This window comes from Bombina bombina, chromosome 1, assembly GCF_027579735.1.
Source record: "Bombina bombina isolate aBomBom1 chromosome 1, aBomBom1.pri, whole genome shotgun sequence".
Taxonomy (NCBI): Eukaryota; Metazoa; Chordata; class Amphibia; order Anura; family Bombinatoridae; genus Bombina; species Bombina bombina.
The window spans coordinates 350862377-350885600 of record NC_069499.1 but is presented as its reverse complement, the minus strand read 5'-3'; the positions used below and the strand labels follow the sequence as shown (position 1 = coordinate 350885600).

Here is a 23224-nt window from a genome sequence, read left to right as displayed (position 1 = left end):
AATGAATAGATTTGAATAAAACCCCAAACCTTGTTCCTGAAGAGGAACTGGCATGATTACCCCTGAAGACTCCAGGTCTGAAACACACTTCAGAAAAGCCTGAGCTTTTACTGGATTTACAGGGATGCGTGAGAGAAAAAATCTTCTCACAGGAGGTCTTACTTTGAATCCTATTCGATACCCTTGAGAGACAATGCTCTGAATCCAATGATTTTGGACAGATTTTACCCAACAATCCTTGAAAAACCTTAATCTGCCCCCTACCAGCTGAGCTGGAATGAGGGCCGCACCTTCATGCGGACTTAGGGGCAGACTTTGGTTTCCTAAATGGCTTGGATTTATTCCAATTTGAGGAAGGCTTCCAACTGGAAGCAGATTCCTTGGGAGGAGGATTGAGTTTTTGTTCCTTATTCCGACGAAAGGAACGAAAACGGTGAGAAGCCTTAGATTTACCCTTAGGTTTTTTATCCTGAGGCAAAAAAATTATTTTCCTCCAGTGATAGTTGAAATAATAGAATCCAACTGAGAACCAAATAAATTATTACCTTGGAAAGAAAGAGATAGTAATCTAGATTTAGATGTCATATCAGCATTCCAAGATTTAAGCCATAAAGCTCTTCTAGCTAAGACAGCTAAAGACATGGATCGAACATCAATTTTGATTATATCAAAAATTGCATCACAAATAAAATGATTAGCATGTTGCAGTAAGCGAACAATGCTATGTCAAAATCCAATTCATGTTGCACTAAATTTTCCAACCAGAAAGTTGATGCAGCCGCAACATCACCCCAAGAAATAGCAGGTCTGAGAAGATTACCTGAATATAAATAGGCCTTCCTTAGATAAGATTCAAGTTTCCTATCTAAAGGATCCCTAAAGGAAGTGCTATCTTCCATAGGAATAGTGGTACGTTTAGCAAGAGTAGAAATAGCCCCATCAACTTTGGGGACCTTTTCCCAAAACTCTATAGATTTTGCTGGTAAAGGATACAATCTCTTAAACCTTGAAGAAGGAATCAAGGAAGTACCTGGCTTATTCCATTCCCTAGAAATCAAAAATAGCCTCAGGAATGGGAAAAAGTTCTAGTATTTAAACGTTTATTAGACTGAACGTCAATAGGACTGGTTACCTCAATATCCAAAGTAATTAACACTTCTTTTAATAAAGAATGCATATACTCTATTTTAAATAAATAAGTAGATTTGTCAGTGTCAATATCTGAGGAAGGATCTTCTGTTTCAGATAGATCCTCATCAGAAGAGGATAAATTATTATGTTGTTGGTCATTTGAAATTTCATCAGCTAAATGAGAAGTTTTAAAAGACCTTTTACGTTTATTAGAAGGTGGAAATGCAGACAAAGCCTTCATAATAGAATCAGAAACAAATTCTTTAAAATTTACAGGTATATCATGCACATTAGAAGTTGAAGGAACTGCAACTGGCAATGTACTATTACTGATAGAAACACTATCTGCATGTAAAAGTTTATCATGACAACTATTACAAATGACATTCGGTGGAATAATTTCTACAATTTTACAACAAATGCACTTAGCTTTTGTAGAACCCATGTCAGGCAGCAATGTTCCAGCAGAAACTTCAGAGGCAGGATCAGATTTGGACATCTTGTTCAATGTAAGAGAAAAAACAACATATAAAGCAAAATTATCTATTTCCTTAAATGAAAGTTTCAGGAATTGGAAAAAACATAATTTATGTAAGAACTTACCTGATAAATTAATTTCTTTCATATTAGCAAGAGTCCATGAGCTAGTGACGTATGGGATATACATTCCTACCAGGAGGGGCAAAGTTTCCCAAACCTTAAAATGCCTATAAATACAGCCCTCACCACACCCACAATTCAGTTTAACGAATAGCCAAGAAGTGGGGTGATAAGAAAAAAGTGCGAAAGCATATAAAATAAGGAATTGGAATAATTGTGCTTTATACAAAAAAATCAAAACCACCACAAAAAAGGGCGGGCCTCATGGACTCTTGCTAATATGAAAGAAATGAATTTATCAGGTAAGTTCTTACATAAATTATGTTTTCTTTCATGTAATTAGCAAGAGTCCATGAGCTAGTGACGTATGGGATAATGACTACCCAAGATGTGGATCTTTCCACGCAAGAGTCACTAGAGAGGGAGGGATAAAATAAAGACAGCCAATTCCTGCTGAAAATAATCCACACCCAGAATAAAATTTTAATGAAAAAACATAAGCAGAAGATTCAAACTGAAACCACTGCCTGAAGTACGTTTCTACCAAAAACTGCTTCAGAAGAAGAAAACACATCAAAATGGTAGAATTTAGTAAAAGTATGCAAAGAGGACCAAGTTGCTGCTTTGCAAATCTGATCAACCGAAGCTTCATTCCTAAACGCCCAGGAAGTAGAAACTGACCTAGTAGAATGAGCTGTAATCCTTTGAGGCGGAGTGTTACCCGACTCAACATAGGCATGATGAAATAAAGATATCAACCAAGATGCCAAAGAAATGGCAGAAGCTTTCTGGCCTTTTCTAGAACCGGAAAAGATGACAAATAGACTAGAAGTCTTTCGGAAAGACTTAGTAGCTTCAACATAATATTACAAAGCTCTAACAGCATCCAAAGAATGCAATGATTTCTCCCTAGAATTCATAGGATTAGGACATAATGAAGGAACCACAATTTCTCTACTAATGTTGTTAGAATTCACAACCTTAGGTAAAAAATTCAAAAGAAGTTCGCAGCACCGCCTTATCCTGATGCAAAATCAGAAAAGGAGACTCACAAAAAAGAGTAGATAATTCAGAGACTCTTCTGGCAGAAGAGATGGCCAAAAGAAACAAAACTTTCCAAGAAAGTAATATAACGACCAAAGAATGCATGGGTTAAAAAGGAGGAGCTTGAAGAGCCCCCAGAACCAAATTCAAACTCCAAGGAGGAGAAATTGACTTAATGACAGGTTTTATACGAACCAAAGGTTGTACAAAACAATGAATATCAGGAAGATTAGCAATCCTTCTGTGAAAAAGAACAGAAAGAGCAGAGATTTGTCTTTCAAAGAACTTGCGGACAAACCTTTATCTAAACCATCCTGAAGAAACTGTAAAATTCTCGGTATTCAAAAAGAATGCCAAGAAAAAAAGATGAGAAAGACACTAAGAAATATAAGTCTTCAAGACTCTATAATATATCTCTCTAGATACAGATTTACGAGCCTGTCACATAGTATCAATCACAGAGTCAGAGAAACCTCTTTGACCAAGAATCAAGCGTTCAAACTCCATACCTTAAAATTAAGGTTTTGAGATCCTGATGGAAAAAAGAACCTTGAGACAGAAAGACTGGTCTTAACGGAAGAGTCCACAGCTGGCAAGAGGCCATCCGGACAAGATCCGCATACCAAAACCTGTGAGGCCATGCTGGAGCTACCAGCAGGACAAACGACCATTCCTTTAGAATATTGGAGAATACCCTTGGAAGAAGAACTAGAGGCGGAAAGATATAGGCAGGATGACACTTGTAAGGAAGAGATAATGCATACACTGCCTCCGCCCGAGGATCCCGGGATCCGGACAGATACCAGGGAAGTTTCTTGTTTAGATGAGAAACCATCAGATCTATTTCTGGGAGTTCCCACATTTGAACAATCTGAGGAAATACCTCTGGGTGAAGAGACCATTCGCCCAGGTGCAACGTTTGGCGACTGAGATAATCCGCTTTCCAATTGTCCATACCTGGGATATGAACCGCAGAGATTAGACAGGAGCTGGATTCCGCCCAAACCAAATTCGAGATACTTCTTTCATGTATGCCACAGTTGTGACATTGTCCATCTGAAAACAAATGAACAACTCTCTCTTCAGAAGAGGCCAAGACTGAAGAGCTCTGAAAATTGCACGGAGTTCCAAAATATTGATCGGAAATCTCACCTCCTGAGATTCCCAAACCCCTTGTGCCGTCAGATACCCCCACACAGCTCCCCAACCTGTAAGACTTGCATCTGTTGAGATTATAGTCCAGGTCGGAAGAACAAAGAAGCCCCCTGAACTAAACGATGGTGATCTGTCCACCCTGTCAGAGAGTGTCGTATAATCGGTTTAAAGATATTAATTGAGATATCTTTGAGTAATCCCTGCACCATTGGTTCAGCATACAGAGCTGAAGAGGTCGCATGTGAAAACGAGCAAAGGAGATCGCATCTGATGCGGCAGTCCTAAGACCTAAAATTTCCATGCATAAGGCTACCAAAGGGAATGATTGTGACTGAAGGTTTTGACAAGCTGATATCAATGTTAAACTTCTCTTGTCTGACAAGGACAGAGTCATAGACACTGAATCTATCTAGAAACCTAAAAAGGTTACCCTTGTCTGAGGAATCAATGAACTGATTGGTAAATTGATCCTCCAACCATGAACTTGAAGAAACAACACAAGTCGATTCGTATGAGATTCTTCGAAAATGAGAAGACTGAGCAAGTACCAAGATATCGTCCAAATAAGGAAATACCAAAACCCTGTTCTCTGATTACAGAAAGAAGGGCACCGAGAACCTTTGAAAAAAATTCTTGGAACTGAGGCTAGGCCAAACGGTAGAGCCACAAAACTGGTAATGCTTGTCTAAAAAGAGAATCTCAGACACTAAAAGTGATCTGGATGAATCGGAATATGCAGATACACATCCTGTAAATCTATTGTAGACATATAATGCCCTTGCTAAACAAAAGGCAGGATAGTCCTACAGTAACCATCTTGAATGTTGGTATCCTTACATAACAATTCAATATTGATAGATCCGGAACTGGTCTGAAGGAATTGACCTTCTTTGGTACAATGAAGAGATAAAATAAAACCCCAGCCCCTGTTCCAGAACTGGAACTGGCATAATTACTCCAGCCAACTCTAGATCTGAGACACATTTCAGAAATGCTGAGCCTTTGCTGTGTTAACTGGGACACGGGAAAGAAAAAAAATCTCTTAGCAGGAGGCCTTAACTTGAAGCCAATTCTGTACCTTTCTGAAACAATGTTCTGAAACCAGAGATTGAGAACGGAATTGATCCAAATTTCTTTGAAGAAAACGTAATCTGCCCCATACCAGCTGAGCTGGAATAAGGGCTGCACCTTCATGGGTACTTAGGAGCTGGCTATAGGTTTCTATAAGGCTTGGATATATTCCAAACTGGAAATAGTTTCCAAACTGATACCGCTCCTGAGGATGAAGGATCAGGCTTTTGTTCCTTGTTGTGAGGAAAGGAACGAAAATGATTATTAGACCTAAATTTACTTTAGATTTTTTATCCTTTGGTAAAAAAGTTCCCTTCCTTCCAGAAACAGTTGAGATAATAATTTATTACCCTGGAAAGAAAGGGAAAGCAAAGTTGACTTAGAAGACATATCAGCATTCCAAGTTTAATCCATAAAGCTTTTCTAGCTAAAATAGCTAGAGACATATACCTGACATCAACTCTAATGATATCAAAAGATGGTATCACCAATAAAATTATTAGCATGTTATAGAATAATAATAATGCTATAAAATTATGATCTGTTACTTGTTGCGCTAAAGCTTCTAACCAAAAAGTTGAAGCTGCAGCAACATCCGCTAAAAATATAGCAGGTCTAAGAAGATTACCTGAACATAAGTAAGCTTTTCTTAGAAAGGATACAATTTTCCTATCTAAAGGATCCTTAAATGAAGTACTATCTGCCGTAGGAATAGTAGTACATTTAGCAGGAGTAGAGACAGCCCCATAACCTTAGGGATTTTGTCCCAAAAAACTCTAATCTGTCAGATGGCACAGGATATAATTGCTTAAACGTTTAGAAGGAGTAAAAGAATTACCCAAATTATTCCATTCCCTGGAAATTACTTCAGAAATAGCATCAGGGAGATTAAACACTTCTGGAATAACTACAGGAGATTTAAAAACCTTATTTAAACGTTTAGATTTAGTATCAAGAGGACCAGAATCCTCTATTTCTAATGCAATTAATACTTCTTTAAATAAAGAACGAATAAATTCCATCTTGAACAAATACAAAGATTTATCAGCATCAACCTCTGAGACAGAAACCTCTGAACCAGAAGAACCATTATCAGTATCAGAATGATGTTCATTTAAAAATTCATCTGAAAAAAGAGAAGTTTTAAAAGACTTATGTAAACTAGAAGGAGAAATAACAGACATAGCCTTCTTAATGGATTTAAAAAAATAAAATCTCTTATGTTTATCAGGAACACTCTGAAAATTAGATGTTGACGGAACAGCAACAGGTAATGTAACAGTACTAAAGGAAATTTTATCTGCATTAATAAGTTTGTCATGACATGCAATACAAACAACAGCTGGAGAAACAGATACCAAAAATTTATAGCAGATACACTTAGCTTGGTAGCTCCAGCACCGGGCAGTGATTTTCCTGAAGTATCTTCTGACTCAGTTGCAACGTGGAACATCTTGCAATATGTAATAGAAAAAACAACATATAAAGCAAAATTGATCAAATTCCTTAAATGACAGTTTCAGGAATGGGAAAAAAAATGCCAGTGAACAAGCTTCTAGCAACCAGAAGCAATAAATAATGAGACTTAAATAATGTGGAGACAAAAGCGACGCCCATATTTTTTTAGCGCCAAATAAGACGCCCACATTATTTGGCGCCTAAATGCTTTTGGCGCCAAAAATGACGCCACATCCGGAACGCCGACATTTTTGGCGCAAAAGAACGTCAAAAAAATGACGCAACTTCCGGCGACACGTATGACGCCGGAAACAGAAAAGATTTTTTTGCGCCAAAAAAGTCAGCGCCAAGAATGACGCAATAAAATGAAGCATTTTCAGCCCCCGCGAGCCTAACAGCCCACAGGGAAAAAGACAAATTTTTTAAGGTAAGAAAAAATGATTGATTCAAATGCATTATCCCAAATATGAAACTGACTGTCTGAAAAAAAAGGAATGTTGAACATCCTGAGTCAAGGCAAATAAATGTTTGAATACATATATTTAGAACTTTATAAAAAAGTGCCCAACCATAGCTTTAGAGTGTCACAGAAAATAAGACTTACTTACCCCAGGACACTCATCTACAGGTTTGTAGAAAGCCAAACCAGTACTGAAACGAAAATCAGCAGAGGTAATGGTATATATATATAAGAGTATATCGTCGATCTGAAAAGGGAGGTAAGAGATGAATCTCCACGACCGATAACAGAGAACCTATGAAATAGACCCCGTAGAAGGAGATCATTGAATTCAAATAGGCAATACTCTCCTCACATCCCTCTGACATTCACTGCACGCTGAGAGGAAAACCGGGCCCCAACTAGAATCTAGCACAAACTTACTTCACCACCTCCATAGGAGGCAAAGTTTGTAAAACTGAATTGTGGGTGTGGTGAGGGGTGTATTTATAGGCATTTTAAGGTTTGGGAAACTTTGCCCCTCCTGGTAGGAATGTATATCCCATACGTCACTAGCTCATGGACTCTTGCTAATTACATGAAAGAAAATGCAAAAGCATAGGCCTCTTGATAGAAAAGAAAGCAGGAGGCAAACAACAATGGGGTATTGAAATAATGAAGAAAAATTGGCGCCAAGTATGACACACAATGTAACGTAAACTTTTTTGGCGCCAAAAATGACCGGAAATGACACACTTGCGTCACTGACGCCGCCGTGTGAAAGGTCTCGACGTCACGTATGACGCCGGAAATGTAATTTCCTGCGCCAAAAAAGTTCACACCAAAAATGACGCAATAATGTCTAACATTTGACGCACCCACGGGCCTAATACCCGCAAATGCAAAAAGTAGTCAAATTGAAAAAGACTAAACCCCAGGTAAGAAATAAATTTCTTAAAGTGTTAATATTCCCAAATATGAAACTGACAGTCTGCAGAAGGAAATACATGAACCTGACTCATGGCAAATATAAGTACAATACATATATTTAGAACTTTATATAATTTGCATAAAGTGCCAAACCATAGCTGAGAGTGTCTTAAGTAAATGAAAACATACTTACCAAAAGACACCCATCCAGACATAGCAGATAGCCAAACCAGTACTAAAACAGTTCTTAGTAGAGGTAATGGTAAATTTGAGAGTATATCGTCGATCTGAAAAGGGAGGTAGGAGATGAATCTCTACGACCGATAACAGAGAACCCATGAAAAAGACCCCCGTTAGAGAAATCATCGTATTCAATAGGTGATACTCACTTCACATCCCTCTGACATTCGCTGTACTCTGAGAGGAATCGGGCTTCAACAATGCTGAGAAGCACATATCAACGTAGAAATCTTAGCACAAACTTACTTCACCACCTCCATAGGAGGCAAAGTTTGTAAAAACTGAATTGTGGGTGTGGTGAGGGGTGTATTTATAGGCATTTTGAGGTTTGGGAAACTTTGCCCCTCCTGGTAGGATTGTATATCCCATATGTCACTAGCTCATGGACTCTTGCCAATTACATGAAAGAAAGGAAGAGCAACAAATTGGTAATGCTTGTCTAGAAAAGAGAATCTCAGGAACTGATAGTGATCTGGATGAATTGGAATATGAAGATAAGCATCCTGTAAGTCTATTGTGGACATATAATGCCCTTGCAGAACAAAAGGCAGAATAGTCCTTATAGTCACCATTTTGAATGTTGGTATTCTTACATAACGATTCAAAATTTTTAGATCCAGAACTGGTCTGAAAGAATTCTCTTTATTTGGTACAATGAACAGATTTGAATAAAACTGCAGAGCCCGTTCCAGATATGGAACTGGCACTATTACCCCAGATGACTCCAGGTCTGAAACACATTTCAGGAAAGCCTGAGCCTTACTGGGTTCACTGGAATGCGTGAGAGAAAAAACCTTCTCACAGGCGGTCTTCTTACCTTGAAACCTATTCTATACCCATGAGAAACAATGTTCTGAATCCAATGATTTTGAATTGAATTGATCCAAACATCTTTGAAAAATCGTAGTCTGCCCCCTACCAGCTGTGCTGGAATGAGGGCCGCACCTTCATGCAGACTTGGGGGCTGGTTTAGATTTTCTAAAAGGCTTGGATTTATTCCAGACTGGAGAAGGCTTCCAATTGGAATCCGTTCCTTTAGGGGAAGGGTCAGGCTTCTGTTCCTTATTCTGATGAAAGGAATGAAAATGGTTAGCAGCCCTAAATTTACCCTTAGATTTTTTATCCTGAGGCAAAAAAGCTCCCTTCCCCCAGTGACAGTTGAAATTATAGAATCCAACTGAGAACCAAACAATTTATTACCTTGGAAAGAAAGAGATAGCAACGTTGACTTAGAAGTCATATCCGCATTCCAAGATTTAAGCCATAAAGCTCTTCTAGCTAAAATAGCTAAAGACATATACCTGACATCAATTCTAATTATATAAAAAATGGCATCACAAATGAAATTATTAGCATGTTGAAGTAGCTTAACAATGCTATACACATTATGATCTGATACTTGTTGCGCTAAAGCCTCCAACCAAAAAGTTGAAGCCGCAGCAACATCAGCCAAAGAAATAGCAGGCCTAAGAAGATGACCTGAACATAAATAAGCCTTCCTTAGATAAGATTCAAGCTTCCTGTCTAAAGGATCTTTAAAATAAGTACTATCTGCCGTAGGAATAGTAGTACGTTTAGCAGGAGTAGAGATAGCCCCATCAACTTTGGTGATTTTTTCCCAAAACTACAATCTATCAGACGGAAAAGGGTACAGTCTCTTAAACCTTAAAGAAGGAGTAAATGAAGTACCCAAACTATTCCATTCCCTAGAAATTACATCTGAAATAGCATCAGGAACTGGAAAAACCTCTGGAATAACTACATGAGGCTTAAAGACCGAATTTAAACGTTTACTGGTTTTAATATCAAGAGGACTATACTCCTCCATATCTAATGCAATCAACACCTCTTAATAAAGAACGAATTAACTCCATTTTAAATAAATATGAAAATTTGTCAGTGTCAATATCTGAGGCAGAATCTTCTGAACCAGATAGATCCTCAGAGAAAAATCAGAATGCTGGCGGTCATTTAAAAATTCATCTAATTTATGAGAAGTTTTAAAAGACCTTTTACGTTTATTTGAAGGAGGTATAACAGACACGGCCTTCTGAATAGAATTAGAAACAAATTCTCTCACATTAACAGGAATATCCTGAACATTAGATGTTGAAGGAACAACACCAGGTAATGGACTACTACTAATGGAAATATTGTCTGCTTTTGAAAGTTTATCATGACAACTAACACAAACTACAGCCGGAGGAACAGTTACCACAAGTTTACAACAAATGCACTTAGCTTTGGTAGAACCGACATCAGGCAGCAGCATTCCAGAAGTAGATTCTGATACAGGGTCAGATTGAGACATCTTGCAATATGTAATAGAAAAAATAATATATAAAGCAAAATTATCAAATTCCTTAAATGACAGTTTCAGGAATGGGAAAAAATGCAAACAGAATAAGCCTCTGGAAACCAGAAGCAAAAAGAAACAAAAACTTAAATAATGTCAAAAAAACGTCTGCAAACAAACACGAGCGTCATAGATGACGCAACTACGTGAAAACTCTCGGCGCCAACTAAGACACCGGAAATGACATCATAACGTCAAAAAACTTAATTCTCGCGCCAAAAATTATAGCATTTTTTGCTCCCGCGAGCCTAACAGCCCGCAATTTAGAAAGAAAAATCAATTTGAAAAAATTTCAGGTAAGAATTTTTTTTATTCATATGCATTTCCCAAAATGAAACTGACAGTCTGTAAGAAGGAAATATACTGATTAACCTGAATCATGGCAAATATAAGTATAAAACATATATTTAGAACTTTACATATAAAGTGCCAAACCATAGCTGAGTGTGTCATAAATAAAATAAGACATACTTATCAAATGACACTCATCTACATATAGCAGATAGTCAAACCAGTACTGAAACGAGAATCAGCAGAGGTAATGGTATATACGAGTATAACGTCGATCTGAAAAGGGAGGTAGGAGATGAATCTCTACGACCGAAAACAGAGAACCTATGAAATAGATCCCTGATAGGATGACCATTGCATTCAATAGGCAATACTCCCTTCACATCCCTCTGTCATTCACTGCACTCTGAGAGGAAACCGGGCTTCAGCATGCTGCAAAGCGCATATCAGCGTAGAAATCTAGCACAAACTTACTTCACCACCTCCATAGGAGGCAAAGTTTGTAAAACTGAATTGTGGGTGTGGTGGGGGGTGTATTTATAGGCATTTTGAGGTTTGGGAAACTTTGCCCCTCCTGGTAGGAATGTATATCCCATACGTCACTAGCTCATGGACTCTTGCCAATTACATGAAAGAAACTTAGTTTGATGATGATACAATCTATATTATTAGGTTTATAATGCTGTTTATTTTTAAAGGTTTGAAATGAAGACTTTAAATGCTAATGTATTAGGTGTTACATATGACAATTTTGAGAAGGGCCTGGAACCTAACTCCCTCACTTCCCATTGACTTACATTATAAACTGGGTTTCAATTTACAACAGTTTTGATTTACAACCATTCGTCCTGGAACCTAACCCCAGCGTAAACTGAGGGCTACCTGTATATCACTTTATTCTTCAACATTTCACATCCATTCACTCCTCCAAACTCACAAATTTATGATAAAGTTATATTCCCCTACAATATAATGAATTACATTTTGAAATAAAATTTTAAAACCATACAATATTATTTAATAAAGTGTCCATCTCTTTATAGAGCACTTAAAATATTTAGAACAATACAAAAAATAGCTCTGTGTTCCGGCCCTTCCCCACTGCATGTGACATCATCATAAACTATACTATGGAATCAGCATACATCATTGCTAGCTTACAGAATAAGAGGATAATGCATAATAGTTTTCAAGAACACAGGATCTGCCTCAATAAATATAAGTAAAATGCAATATCAATAATTTGCAATTAGAACATACAATAAGGTATATTTATTAACAAAACTACCTAAAGAAAGTATTATGGAGGGCACTTGACTGTTACCTATGCAAGTGCAAGATGAGAAAAGCTAGGGTTTCTCTGTTCGCAGCAGGAAGCTCGTGTACCGCTTGGCAAATTTCGGCTTTACTGTCACTTTCTTTGATAATATCTGTGAGGATTTCAAATAAAAATAAATCAGAAAAAAAATGACAAGTCAATTTGTATGAAACAATAAGATCTCTGCTTACTGATTAATCAGTTTTCTAAATAGTGTCATGTAACTTTGCATAAGTGAATATGTATTATTGTGCACTCAAGTAGGTAGAAACAACACTTCAGGGGATGCTACTTCAAGTAAGAAGTATAAAACCTTACTATCTTGGGTCTCCCTCTGGTAATGCTTACTAGTGAGAACCCCTCTCTTGAGGTGTATGACAGAATGAACCACTCCTCTGGTTACCTGTATATAGGATTGCATTTTCCTGGCTTCCCTGGGCATATTCTAAATTGGCTTTTCTGAGCCTTAAAGGGACAGTATACTATAAAATTGTTTTTCCCTTAATAAGTTTCCAATTACTTTTTTTAAAGTTGCAGAGTATAAAATATATGAGATTTGCTTTTTAAGGCTTATTTGTGTTTATTAATTAGCCGATTTTGCATTTTGAAGCCACAACCTAATAAAATGGGTTGAGCTTGTAGGTATAATCAGATCTCATTACTTTATCACATTGTGTACATATACCTGCTTCTTTATCTTATATCTGTCCATAAACCAATCACCAATACTTGGAGAGAACAATGTAAAAATTAAATTTATGCTTACCTGATAAATTTGTTTCTTTTACGATACGATGAGTCCACGGATTTCATCCTTACTTATGGGATATCGCCTCCTGGTCAACAGGAGGAGACAAAGAGCACCACAGCAGAGCTGTATATATAGCTCCTCCCTTCCCTCCCACTCCAGTCATTTGACCGAAGTTAGGAAGAGAAAGGAAAAGCCAAGGTGCAGAGGTGACTTAACAAAATAAAAGACCTGTCATACAAAAACAGGGTGGGCCGTGGACTCATCGTACCGTAAAAGAAACAAATTTATCAGGTAAGCATAAATTTCATTTTCTTTTACAAGATACGAGTCCACGGATTTCATCCTTACTTGTGGGATACAATACCAAAGCTATAGGACACGGATGAAAGGGAGGGACAAGACAGGGACCTAAACGGAAGGAACCACTGCTTGAAGAACTTTTCTCCCAAAAACAGCCTCGGACGAAGCAAAAGTATAACATTTGGAAAATTTGGAAAAAGTGTGAAGAGAAGACCAAGTTGCAGCTTTTCAAATCTGTTCAACCGAAGCATAATTTTTGAATGCCCATGAGGAAGCCACAGCCCTAGTGGAAAGAGCTGTAATTCGATCAGGAGGCTGCTGTCAAGCAGTCTCATATGCAAAATGGATGATACTCTTCAGCCAAAAAGAGAGGTAGCCGTAGCTTTCTGACCCCTACGCTTCCCAGAAAACACAACAAACAGGGAAGAAGATTGACGAAAATCCTTAGTTGCCTGTAAGTAAAACTTCAAGGCACGGACCACATCCAAATTATGTAACAGTCGCTCCTTCTTAGAAGAAGGATTAGGACACAAGGAAGGAACCACAATTTCCTGATTAATATTTTTATTTGAAACATCCTTAGGAAGAAAACCAGGTTTGGTACGTAACACCACCTTATCTGAATGAAAAATAAGATAAGCAGAATCACATTGTAATGCAGAAAGCTCAGAAACTCGGCGAGCAGAAGAAATAGCAGCCAAAAATAAAACTTTCCAAGATAATAACAATATCTATGGAATGCATAGGTTCAAACGGAACCCCTTGAAGAACTTTAAGAACTAAATTCAAACTCCAAGGAGGAGCAATTGGTCTAAACACAGGCCTGATTCTAGTCAGAGCCTGACAAAAAGATTGAACATCTGGAACATCTGCCAGACACTTGTGTAACAAAATAGACAAAGCAGAAATCTGTCCCTTTAAGGAACTTGCTGACAACCCTTTCTCCAATTCACTTTGAAGAAAAGACAAAATCCTAGGAATCGTAACCCTACTCCATGAGTATCCCTTGGATTTGCAACAATAAAGATATTTAAGCCATATCTTATGGTAAATCTTTCTAGTAACAGGCTTACTTGCCTGAATCAAGGTATCTATGACCGAATCAGAAAACCCTCGCATAGATAAAATTAAGCGTTCAATCTCTAAGCAGTTAGCTGCAGAGAAATTAGATTTGGATTATGGAAGGGTCCCTGAATAAGAAGGTCTTTCCTCAATGGAAGCTTCCACGGTGGCTGGGATGACATGTCCACCAGATCAGCATACCAAGTCCTGCAAGGCCACACAGGGGCAATGAGTATCACCAATGCCCTCTCCTGTTTGACTCGAGTAATCACCCGGGGAAGGAGAGCAAATGGAGGAAACACATAAGCTAGGCTGAAGGACCAAGGCACTGCCAAGGCATCTATTAGCTCGGCCTGGGGATCCCTGGACCTGGACCCGTATTTCGGAAGCTTGGCATTCTGACAAGATGCCATGAGATCCAACTCCGGCCTGCCCCATCTGAGAACCAGGTCGTCAAATACCTCCGGATGGAGTTCCCACTCTCCCGGATGAAATGTCTGTCTGCTCAGAAAATCTGCTTCCCAGTTTTCTACCCCTGGGATGTGGATCGCGGACAGATGACAAGAGTGAGACTCCGCCCACTGAATTATCCTGGCTACTTCTGTCATCGCTAAGGAACTTCTTGTTCCCCCCCTGATGATTGATGTAGGCCACCGTAGTTATGTTGTCTGACTGAAATCTGATGAATTGGGCCGAAGCCAACTGAGGCCAAGCCTGAAGCACATTGAATATTGCTCTCAATTCTAGAATACAAATGGGAAGGAGAGACCCCGCCTGAGTCCAGACCCCCTGATTCCAGACTGCTCCCCATCCTAACAGGCTGGCATCCCTTGTCACTATCACCCATGAGGGTCTGCGAAAGCACGTCCCCTGGGAAAGATGATCAGCGACAACCACCATAGAAGAGAGTCCCTAGTCTCCTGATCCAGATGTATTTGAGGAGACAAATTTGTATAATCTCCATTCCACTGTCTGAGCATGTTCAGTTGCAGAGGCCTGAGATGAAACCGAACAAATGGAATGATGTCCATTGCCGCTACCATCAACCCAATAACCTCCATGCACTGAGCTACTGACGGCCAAGGATTGGTCTGAAGGGCTCGGCATGTGTTCAGAATCTTTAATTTTCTGACCTCCGTCAAAAATATTTTCATGTATAGAGAGTCGATTAGAGTTCCCAAGAAAGGAACCCTTGTCTGTGGAACTAGAGAACTCTTCTCCAGATTTACCTTCCACCCATGAGTCCTCAGGAAGGCCAGAACAATGTCGGTATGAGACCTTGTTAACTGATAAGATGACGCCTGGATCAGAATATCGTCCAGATAAGGCACCACTGCAATGCCCCGCGGTCTCAGAACCGCTAGCAGCGACCCCAGAACCTTTGTGAAAATTCTGGGTGCCGTGGCTAGGCCGAAAGGAAGAGTAATGAACTGAAAATGTTTGTCCAGAAAGGCAAACCTCAGGAACTTGCAATGATCTCTGTGGATAGGAACATGAAGATATGCATCCTTTAGATCCACGGTAGTCATAAATTGACCCTCCTGGATCAATGGAAGAATGGTACGAATAGTTTCCATCTTGAGATCTAAGATAGGTCTGAAAGTTCCCTCTTTTTTGGGAACTACAAACAGATTTGAATAAAACCCCTGTCCCTGAATTGGAATGGGACAAATTACTCCCATGGAGTAGAGGTCTCTTACACAACGTAAGAACGCCTCTCTCTTTATCTGGTCTACAGACAATCGAGAAAAAGGAATCTTCCTCTGGGGGAAGAATTTCTGAACTCCAGTTTGTATACCTCAGATACTATATCTATTGCCCAAGGGTCTTGAACGTCTCTTATCCAAGCCTGGACGAAAAATGATAGTCTGCCCCCCACTAGATCTGGTCCCGGATCGGGGGCCGCCCCTTCATGCTGACTTGGTGGCAGCAACAGGTTGTTTGCCCTTGTTCCAAGCCTGGTTGGGCTGCCATGTGGACTTGGGCTGAGAATAGCCCCCCTCCTGCTTAGTGGAAGGGGAAGAGGGGGTTCCTTTGAAATTTCAAAAGGAAAGATAAATACTCTCTCGACCCCTCTGTTTGGATTTCTTATCCTGAGGGAGGAGGTGACCCTTACCTCCCGTGATGTCAGAAATAATTTCTTTCAAGTTAGGACCAAGCAAGGTCTTTCCCTTGTAAGGGATAGCCAAAAACTTAGTTTTGGATGACACATCGGCAGACCAGGACTTCAGCCATAAGGACCTACGTGCTAAGATTGAAAATCCTGAGCTCTTAGCCGCCAACTTGGTAATTTGCAGCAAAGCATCTGTCACAAAAGAATTAGCCAGCTTAAGGGCTTTAATTCTGTCCTTATCTCTTCCAAAGGAGTCTCAGTTTTAAGAGATTCCTCCAGAGCATCAAACCAATAAGCAGCCACCGTGGTAACCGTGACGATGCAGGCTGCCGGTTGTAAAAGTAACCCTTGATAAACATAAAGATTCTTAAGAAGACCCCCTAATTTCTTATCCATAGGGTCCTTAAAAGCACAACTATCCTCAATAGGAATAGTAGTTCGTTTAGCCAAAGAGGAAATAGCATCTTCCACCTTAGGAACTGTCTGCCAAGAATTCCTGATAGAATCCACTATGGGATACATCTACCTGAAAACGGGAGAAGGAGAGAATGGTATACCTGGTCTCTCCCATTCCTTAGCAATAATTTCCGAAGTTCTCTTGGGAACTGGAAAAACATCTGAATAAGAAGAAACTTCTAGATATCTGTCCAACTTACTCAATTTTTCTGGAGGGACCATGATTGAATCACAGTTGTCCAGAGTCACCAAAACCTCCTTCAATAACAGGAGGAGGTGTTCCAGTTTAAACCGGAAAGACATTACTTCTGAATCCGTCGGTAGCAGTACGCTATCCGATTCAGAAAGCTCACATTCAGATAAGGACTCCAATTCTGATCCCTGTAAAGACATTTCTTACCTCGCTATTAAAGCATCCGAAGTCGGATTGGCCATGAGGTTGTCCTTCCTTCTGTGTTTGCCTTGCAGTATGGGAAAGACAGACAACGCTTCAGAAAGTGTAGAGGACATAACAGCTGCTATGTCTTTTAGAGTAAATGCAGGTGTAACTGCAGAGGTACTGGACTGTGCTTGGGTAGGCGTTGGGGACCGTGACGCTTGGGGAGAAAGAAGTGGCATACTCTGATTCTCATCGTTAGAGCCTTGAGAAGCATCTGCCTTATTTAAATCTGTATCAAAAAACATTTGCTCCCTGAACTGTAAAGCCCTCTCAGTACACGAGGGGCAAAAGGTAACGGGAGGTTCCACATTTGCATTCAAACATAATGAACATGGAACATTCATATCCATGTTAGAATACATAATAAACAGACTTGGTCTTGCCTTGCAACTAATGTGTTAATAAACAGCTCTGAATAAAGTGGGCAGCTGTACTTTTAACAATTGATCATCAAAATGACAGATGATGCTCAAAATTAAACTTAAGACATCAGAGGGAAACAAAAAAACATAATTTATGTAAGAACTTACCTGATAAATTAATTTCTTTCATATTAGCAAGAGTCCATGAGCTAGTGACGTATGGGATATACATTCCTACCAGGAGGGGCAAAGTTTCCCAAACCTCAAAATGCCTATAAATACACCCCTCACCACACCCACAATTCAGTTTAACGAATAGCCAAGAAGTGGGGTGATAAAAAAGTGCGAAAGCATATAAAATAAGGAATTGGAATAATTGTGCTTTATACAAAAATCATAACCACCACAAAAAAGGGCGGGCCTCATGGACTCTTGCTAATATGAAAGAAATGAATTTATCAGGTAAGTTCTTACATAAATTATGTTTTCTTTCATGTAATTAGCAAGAGTCCATGAGCTAGTGACGTATGGGATAATGATTACCCAAGATGTGGATCTTTCCACGCAAGAGTCACTAGAGAGGGAGGGATAAAATAAAGACAGCCAATTCCTGCTGAAAATAATCCACACCCAAAATAAAGTTTAAAGAAAAACATAAGCAGAAGATTCAAACTGAAACCGCTGCCTGAAGTACTTTTCTACCAAAAACTGCTTCAGAAGAAGAAAAGACATCAAAATGGTAGAATTTAGTAAAAGTATGCAAAGAGGACCAAGTTGCTGCTTTGCAAATCTATCGAAGCTTCATTCCTAAACGCCCAGGAAGTAGAAACTGACCTAGTAGAATGAGCTGTAATCCTTTGAGGCGGAGTTTTACCCGACTCAACATAGGCAAGATGAATTAAAGATTTCAACCAAGATGCCAAAGAAATGGCAGAAGCTTTCTGGCCTTTCCTAGAACCGGAAAAGATAACAAATAAACTAGAAGTCTTTCGGAAAGACTTAGTAGCTTCAACATAATATTTCAAAGCTCTAACAACATCCAAAGAATGCAACGATTTCTCCTTAGAATTCTTAGGATTAGGACATAATGAAGGAACCACAATTTCTCTACTAATGTTGTTGGAATTCACAACTTTAGGTAAAAATTCAAAAGAAGTTCGCAACACCGCCTTATCCTGATGAAAAATCAGAAAAGGAGACTCACAAGAAAGAGCAGATAATTCAGAGACTCTTCTGGCAGAAGAGATTGCCAAAAGGAACAAAACTTTCCAAGAAAGTAATTTAATGTCCAATGAATGCATAGGTTCAAACGGAGGAGCTTGAAGAGCCCCCAGAACCAAATTCAAACTCCAAGGTGGAGAAATAGACTTAATGACAGGTTTTATATGAACCAAAGCTTGTACAAAACAATGAATATCAGGAAGATTAGCAATCTTTCTGTGAAAAAGAACAGAAAGAGCAGAGATTTGTCCTTTCAAAGAACTTGCGGATAAACCTTTATCTAAACCATCCTGAAGAAACTGTAAAATTCTCGGGATTCTAAAAGAATGCCAAGAAAAATGATGAGAAAGACACCAAGAAATATAAGTCTTCCAGACTCTATAATATATCTCTCTGGATACAGATTTACGAGCCTGTAACATAGTATTAATCACAGAGTCAGAGAAACCTCTTTGACCAAGAATCAAGCGTTCAATCTCCATACCTTTAAATTTAAGGATTTGAGATCCTGATGGAAAAAAGGACCTTGCGACAGAAGGTCTGGTCGTAGCAGAAGAGTCCACGGATGGCAAGAGGCCATCCGGACAAGATCCGCATACCAAAACCTGTGAGGCCATGCCGGAGCTACCAGCAGAACAAATGAGCATTCCTTCAGAATCTTGGAGATTACTCTTGGAAGAAGAACTAGAGGCGGAAAGATATAAGCAGGATGATACTTCCAAGGAAGTGATAATGCATCCACTGCTTCCGCCTGAGGATCCCGGGATCTGGACAGATACCTGGGAAGTTTCTTGTTTAGATGAGACGCCATCAGATCTATTTCTGGAAGCTCCCACATTTGAACAATCTGAAGAAATACCTCTGGGTGAAGAGACCATTCGCCCGGATGCAACGTTTGGCGACTGAGATAATCCGCTTCCCAATTGTCTATACCTGGGATATGAACCGCAGAGATTAGACAGGAGCTGGTTTCCGCCCAAACCAGAATTCGAGATACTTCTTTCATAGCCAGAGGACTGTGAGTCCCTCCTTGATGATTGATGTATGCCACAGTTGTGACATTGTCTGTCTGAAAGCAAATGAACGATTCCCTCTTCAGAAGAGGCCAAGACTGAAGAGCTCTGAAAATTGCACGGAGTTCCAAAATATTGATCAGTAATCTCACCTCCTGAGATTCCCAAACTCCTTGTGCCGTCAGAGATCCCCACACAGCTCCCCAACCTGTGAGACTTGCATCTGTTGAAATTACAGTCCAGGTCGGAAGCACAAAAGAAGCCCCCTGAATTAAACGATGGTGATCTGTCCACCACGTTAGAGAGTGTCGTACAATCGGTTTTAAAGATATTAATTGAGATATCTTTGAGTAATCCTTGCACCATTGATTCAGCATACAGAGCTGAAGAGGTCGCATGTGAAAACGAGCAAAGGGGATCGCGTCCGATGCAGCAGTCATAAGACCTAGAATTTCCATGCATAAGGCTACCGAAGGGAATGATTGTGACTGAAAGTTTCGACAAGCTGAAATCAATTTTAGACGTCTCTTGTCTGTTAAAGACAGAGTCATGGACACTGAATCTATCTGGAAACCAAGAAAGGTTACCCTTGTCTGAGGAATCAATGAACTTTTTGGTGAATTGATCCTCCAACCATGATCTTGAAGAAACAACACAAGTCGATTCGTATGAGATTCTGCTAAATGTAAAGACTGAGCAAGTACCAAGATATCGTCCAAATAAGGAAATACCACAATACCCTGTTCTCTGATTACAGACAGAAGGGCACCGAGAACCTTTGTAAAAATTCTTGGAGCTGTAGCTAGGCCAAACGGCAGAGCCACAAACTGGTAATGCTTGTCCAGAAAAGAGAATCTCAGGAACTGATAATGATCTGGATGAATCGGAATATGCAGATATGCATCCTGTAAATCTATTGTGGACATATAATGCCCTTGCTGAACAAAAGGCAAGATAGTCCTTACAGTTACCATTTTGAACGTTGGTATCCTTACATAACGATTCAATATTTTTAGATCCAGAACTGGTCTGAAGGAATTGACCTTCTTTGGTACAATGAAGAGATTTGAATAAAACCCCATCCCCTGTTCCAGAACCGGAACTGGCATAATTACTCCAGCCAACTCTAGATCTGAAACACAATTCAGAAATGCTTGAGCTTTCACTGGATTTACTGGGACACGGGAAAGAAAAAATCTCTTTGCAGGAGGTCTCATCTTGAAACCAATTCTGTACCCTTCTGAAACAATGTTCTGAATCCAAAGATTGTGAACAGAATTGATCCAAATTCCTTTGAAAAAACGTAACCTGCCCCCTATCAGCTGAGCTGGAATGAGGGCCGCACCTTCATGTGGACTTAGAAGCAGGCTTTGCCTTTCTAGAAGGCTTGGATTTATTCCAGACTGGAGATGGTTTCCAAACTGAAACTGCTCCTGAGGATGAAGGATCAGGCTTTTGTTCTTTGTTGAAACGAAAGGAACGAAAACGATTATTAGCCCTGTTTTTACCCTTAGATTTTTTATCCTGTGGTAAAAAAGTTCCTTTCCCACCAGTAACAGTTGAGATAATAGAATCCAACTGAGAACCAAATAATTTGTTACCCTGGAAAGAAATGGAAAGTAGAGTTGATTTAGAAGCCATATCAGCATTCCAAGTTTTAAGCCATAAAGCTCTTCTAGCTAAAATAGCTAGAGACATAAACCTGACATCAACTCTGATAATATCAAAAATGGCATCACAGATAAATTATTAGCATGCTGAAGAAGAATAATAATATTATGAGAATCATGATCTGTTACTTGTTGCGCTAAAGTCTCCAACCAAAAAGTTGAAGCTGCAGCAACATCAGCCAATGATATAGCAGGTCTAAGAAGATTACCTGAACACAGATAAGCTTTTCTTAGAAAGGATTCAATTTTCCTATCTAAAGGATCCTTAAACGAAGTACCATCTGACGTAGGAATAGTAGTACGTTTAGCAAGGGTAGAAATAGCCCCATCAACTTTAGGGATTTTGTCCCAAAATTCTAATCTGTCAGACGGCACAGGATATAATTGCTTAAAACGTTTAGAAGGAGTAAATGAATTACCCAATTTATCCCATTCTCTGGAAATTACTTCAGAAATAGCATTAGGAACAGGAAAAACTTCTGGAATAACCACAGGAGATTTAAATACCTTATCTAAACGTTTAGAATTAGTATCAAGAGGACCAGAATCCTCTATTTCTAAAGCAATTAGTACTTCTTTAAGTAAAGAACGAATAAATTCCATTTTAAATAAATATGAAGATTTATCAGCATCAATCTCTGAGACAGAATCCTCTGAACCAGAAGAGTCATCAGAATCAGAATGATGATGTTCATTTAAAAATTCATCTGTAGAGAGAGAAGTTTTTTTTTTTTTTTTTTTTTAAAGTTAAAGCATATATCATCTAGACAAGGACTCGCCCTAGGGCAAAGGTTACAACAAAGAGAATAATATATTGTCTATACAGAGACATTATTGAGAAAGCAATTTGCACATACAGAAAGAAAAAATACATTTCAAGTCTGGTTATGAAGATAGACAATATCTTTGGCGAGATAAAATAGAACTTCTTTTTATATTATCAGCGTATGAACTCCACATTCTAATAAGATATTACTTAAGACCAAAACATCAGCCTGTGGAGGGTTAAGATAAGTATCAGCCACTCTTGGGCCGAGATATATAGGGGGAGGGGGATATTCAGCGGGTAAGCACCGCTATATGTATAGGAAGAGGGGTGGGAGGACGGAGCCATATATAAATGTAGGTAACATAGGGTACATGGAGTGGGCTTAGGAGTGCTCGAACGTAGAGACCATAGGCCTGGCAGCTGGATTACTAAGAAGATAAATTAAATATACCTTGGAAAATTAGTCTGCTTAGGAGTAGGTAGTGGGGAAAAGTGACATCACAACACTAGGTGGAGTAGCTAAATAGTGGCAGAAGGCTACTCTGCTGATTCATTCAGGGAGATTCAAACGTTACAGAAACTTAGCCAAACATTGCGTATCAAACGTATCCACTAGCTGAAATGGAGTATGATACATAATACACTTTCAATATAACATTTGAGAAGATAGTAAGCAGTTATGTCTTGTAAATATAAGAACAAGCATTTCTCAGTCTGGCGTCTGATAACAGTTGGGAAGATACGAAACAGTTATATCTTGTAAATATAAGAACAGACATTTCTTAATCTGGTGTCTAATCCCCTGGGGGGTCTAATACTGGCTAATGTGGTGAGGTGAGAAATTCTCATGCATCTAGGTTAGTGGCAACTTCTAATTGGGAGTCCCACATGCTTGGAATATAAATATAACATCATTATATGTAAACTTTTTAGAACATATAAGGGAGATTAGTACCATCCCATCTCAGCATAGCAGCCCAGGGAGCGAGTGTGTAGTAGGTTATAACAGCTATAGTTGGTGTTGCGTGTTCACAT

At 39.2% G+C, this 23224-nt stretch overlaps 1 protein-coding gene across 1 annotated transcript in view; it reads right to left on the bottom strand.

The window, feature by feature from the left end:
* LOC128658006 (rac GTPase-activating protein 1-like) overlaps positions 1–23224 on the bottom strand; it is a 578168-nt gene that overhangs the window by 59917 nt on the left and 495027 nt on the right. Inside the window, exon 13 of the mRNA XM_053712449.1 lies at positions 12040–12145. Within this exon, the coding sequence (XP_053568424.1) occupies positions 12040–12145 (106 nt within the window). The remainder of the gene's footprint in view (positions 1–12039; positions 12146–23224) is intronic.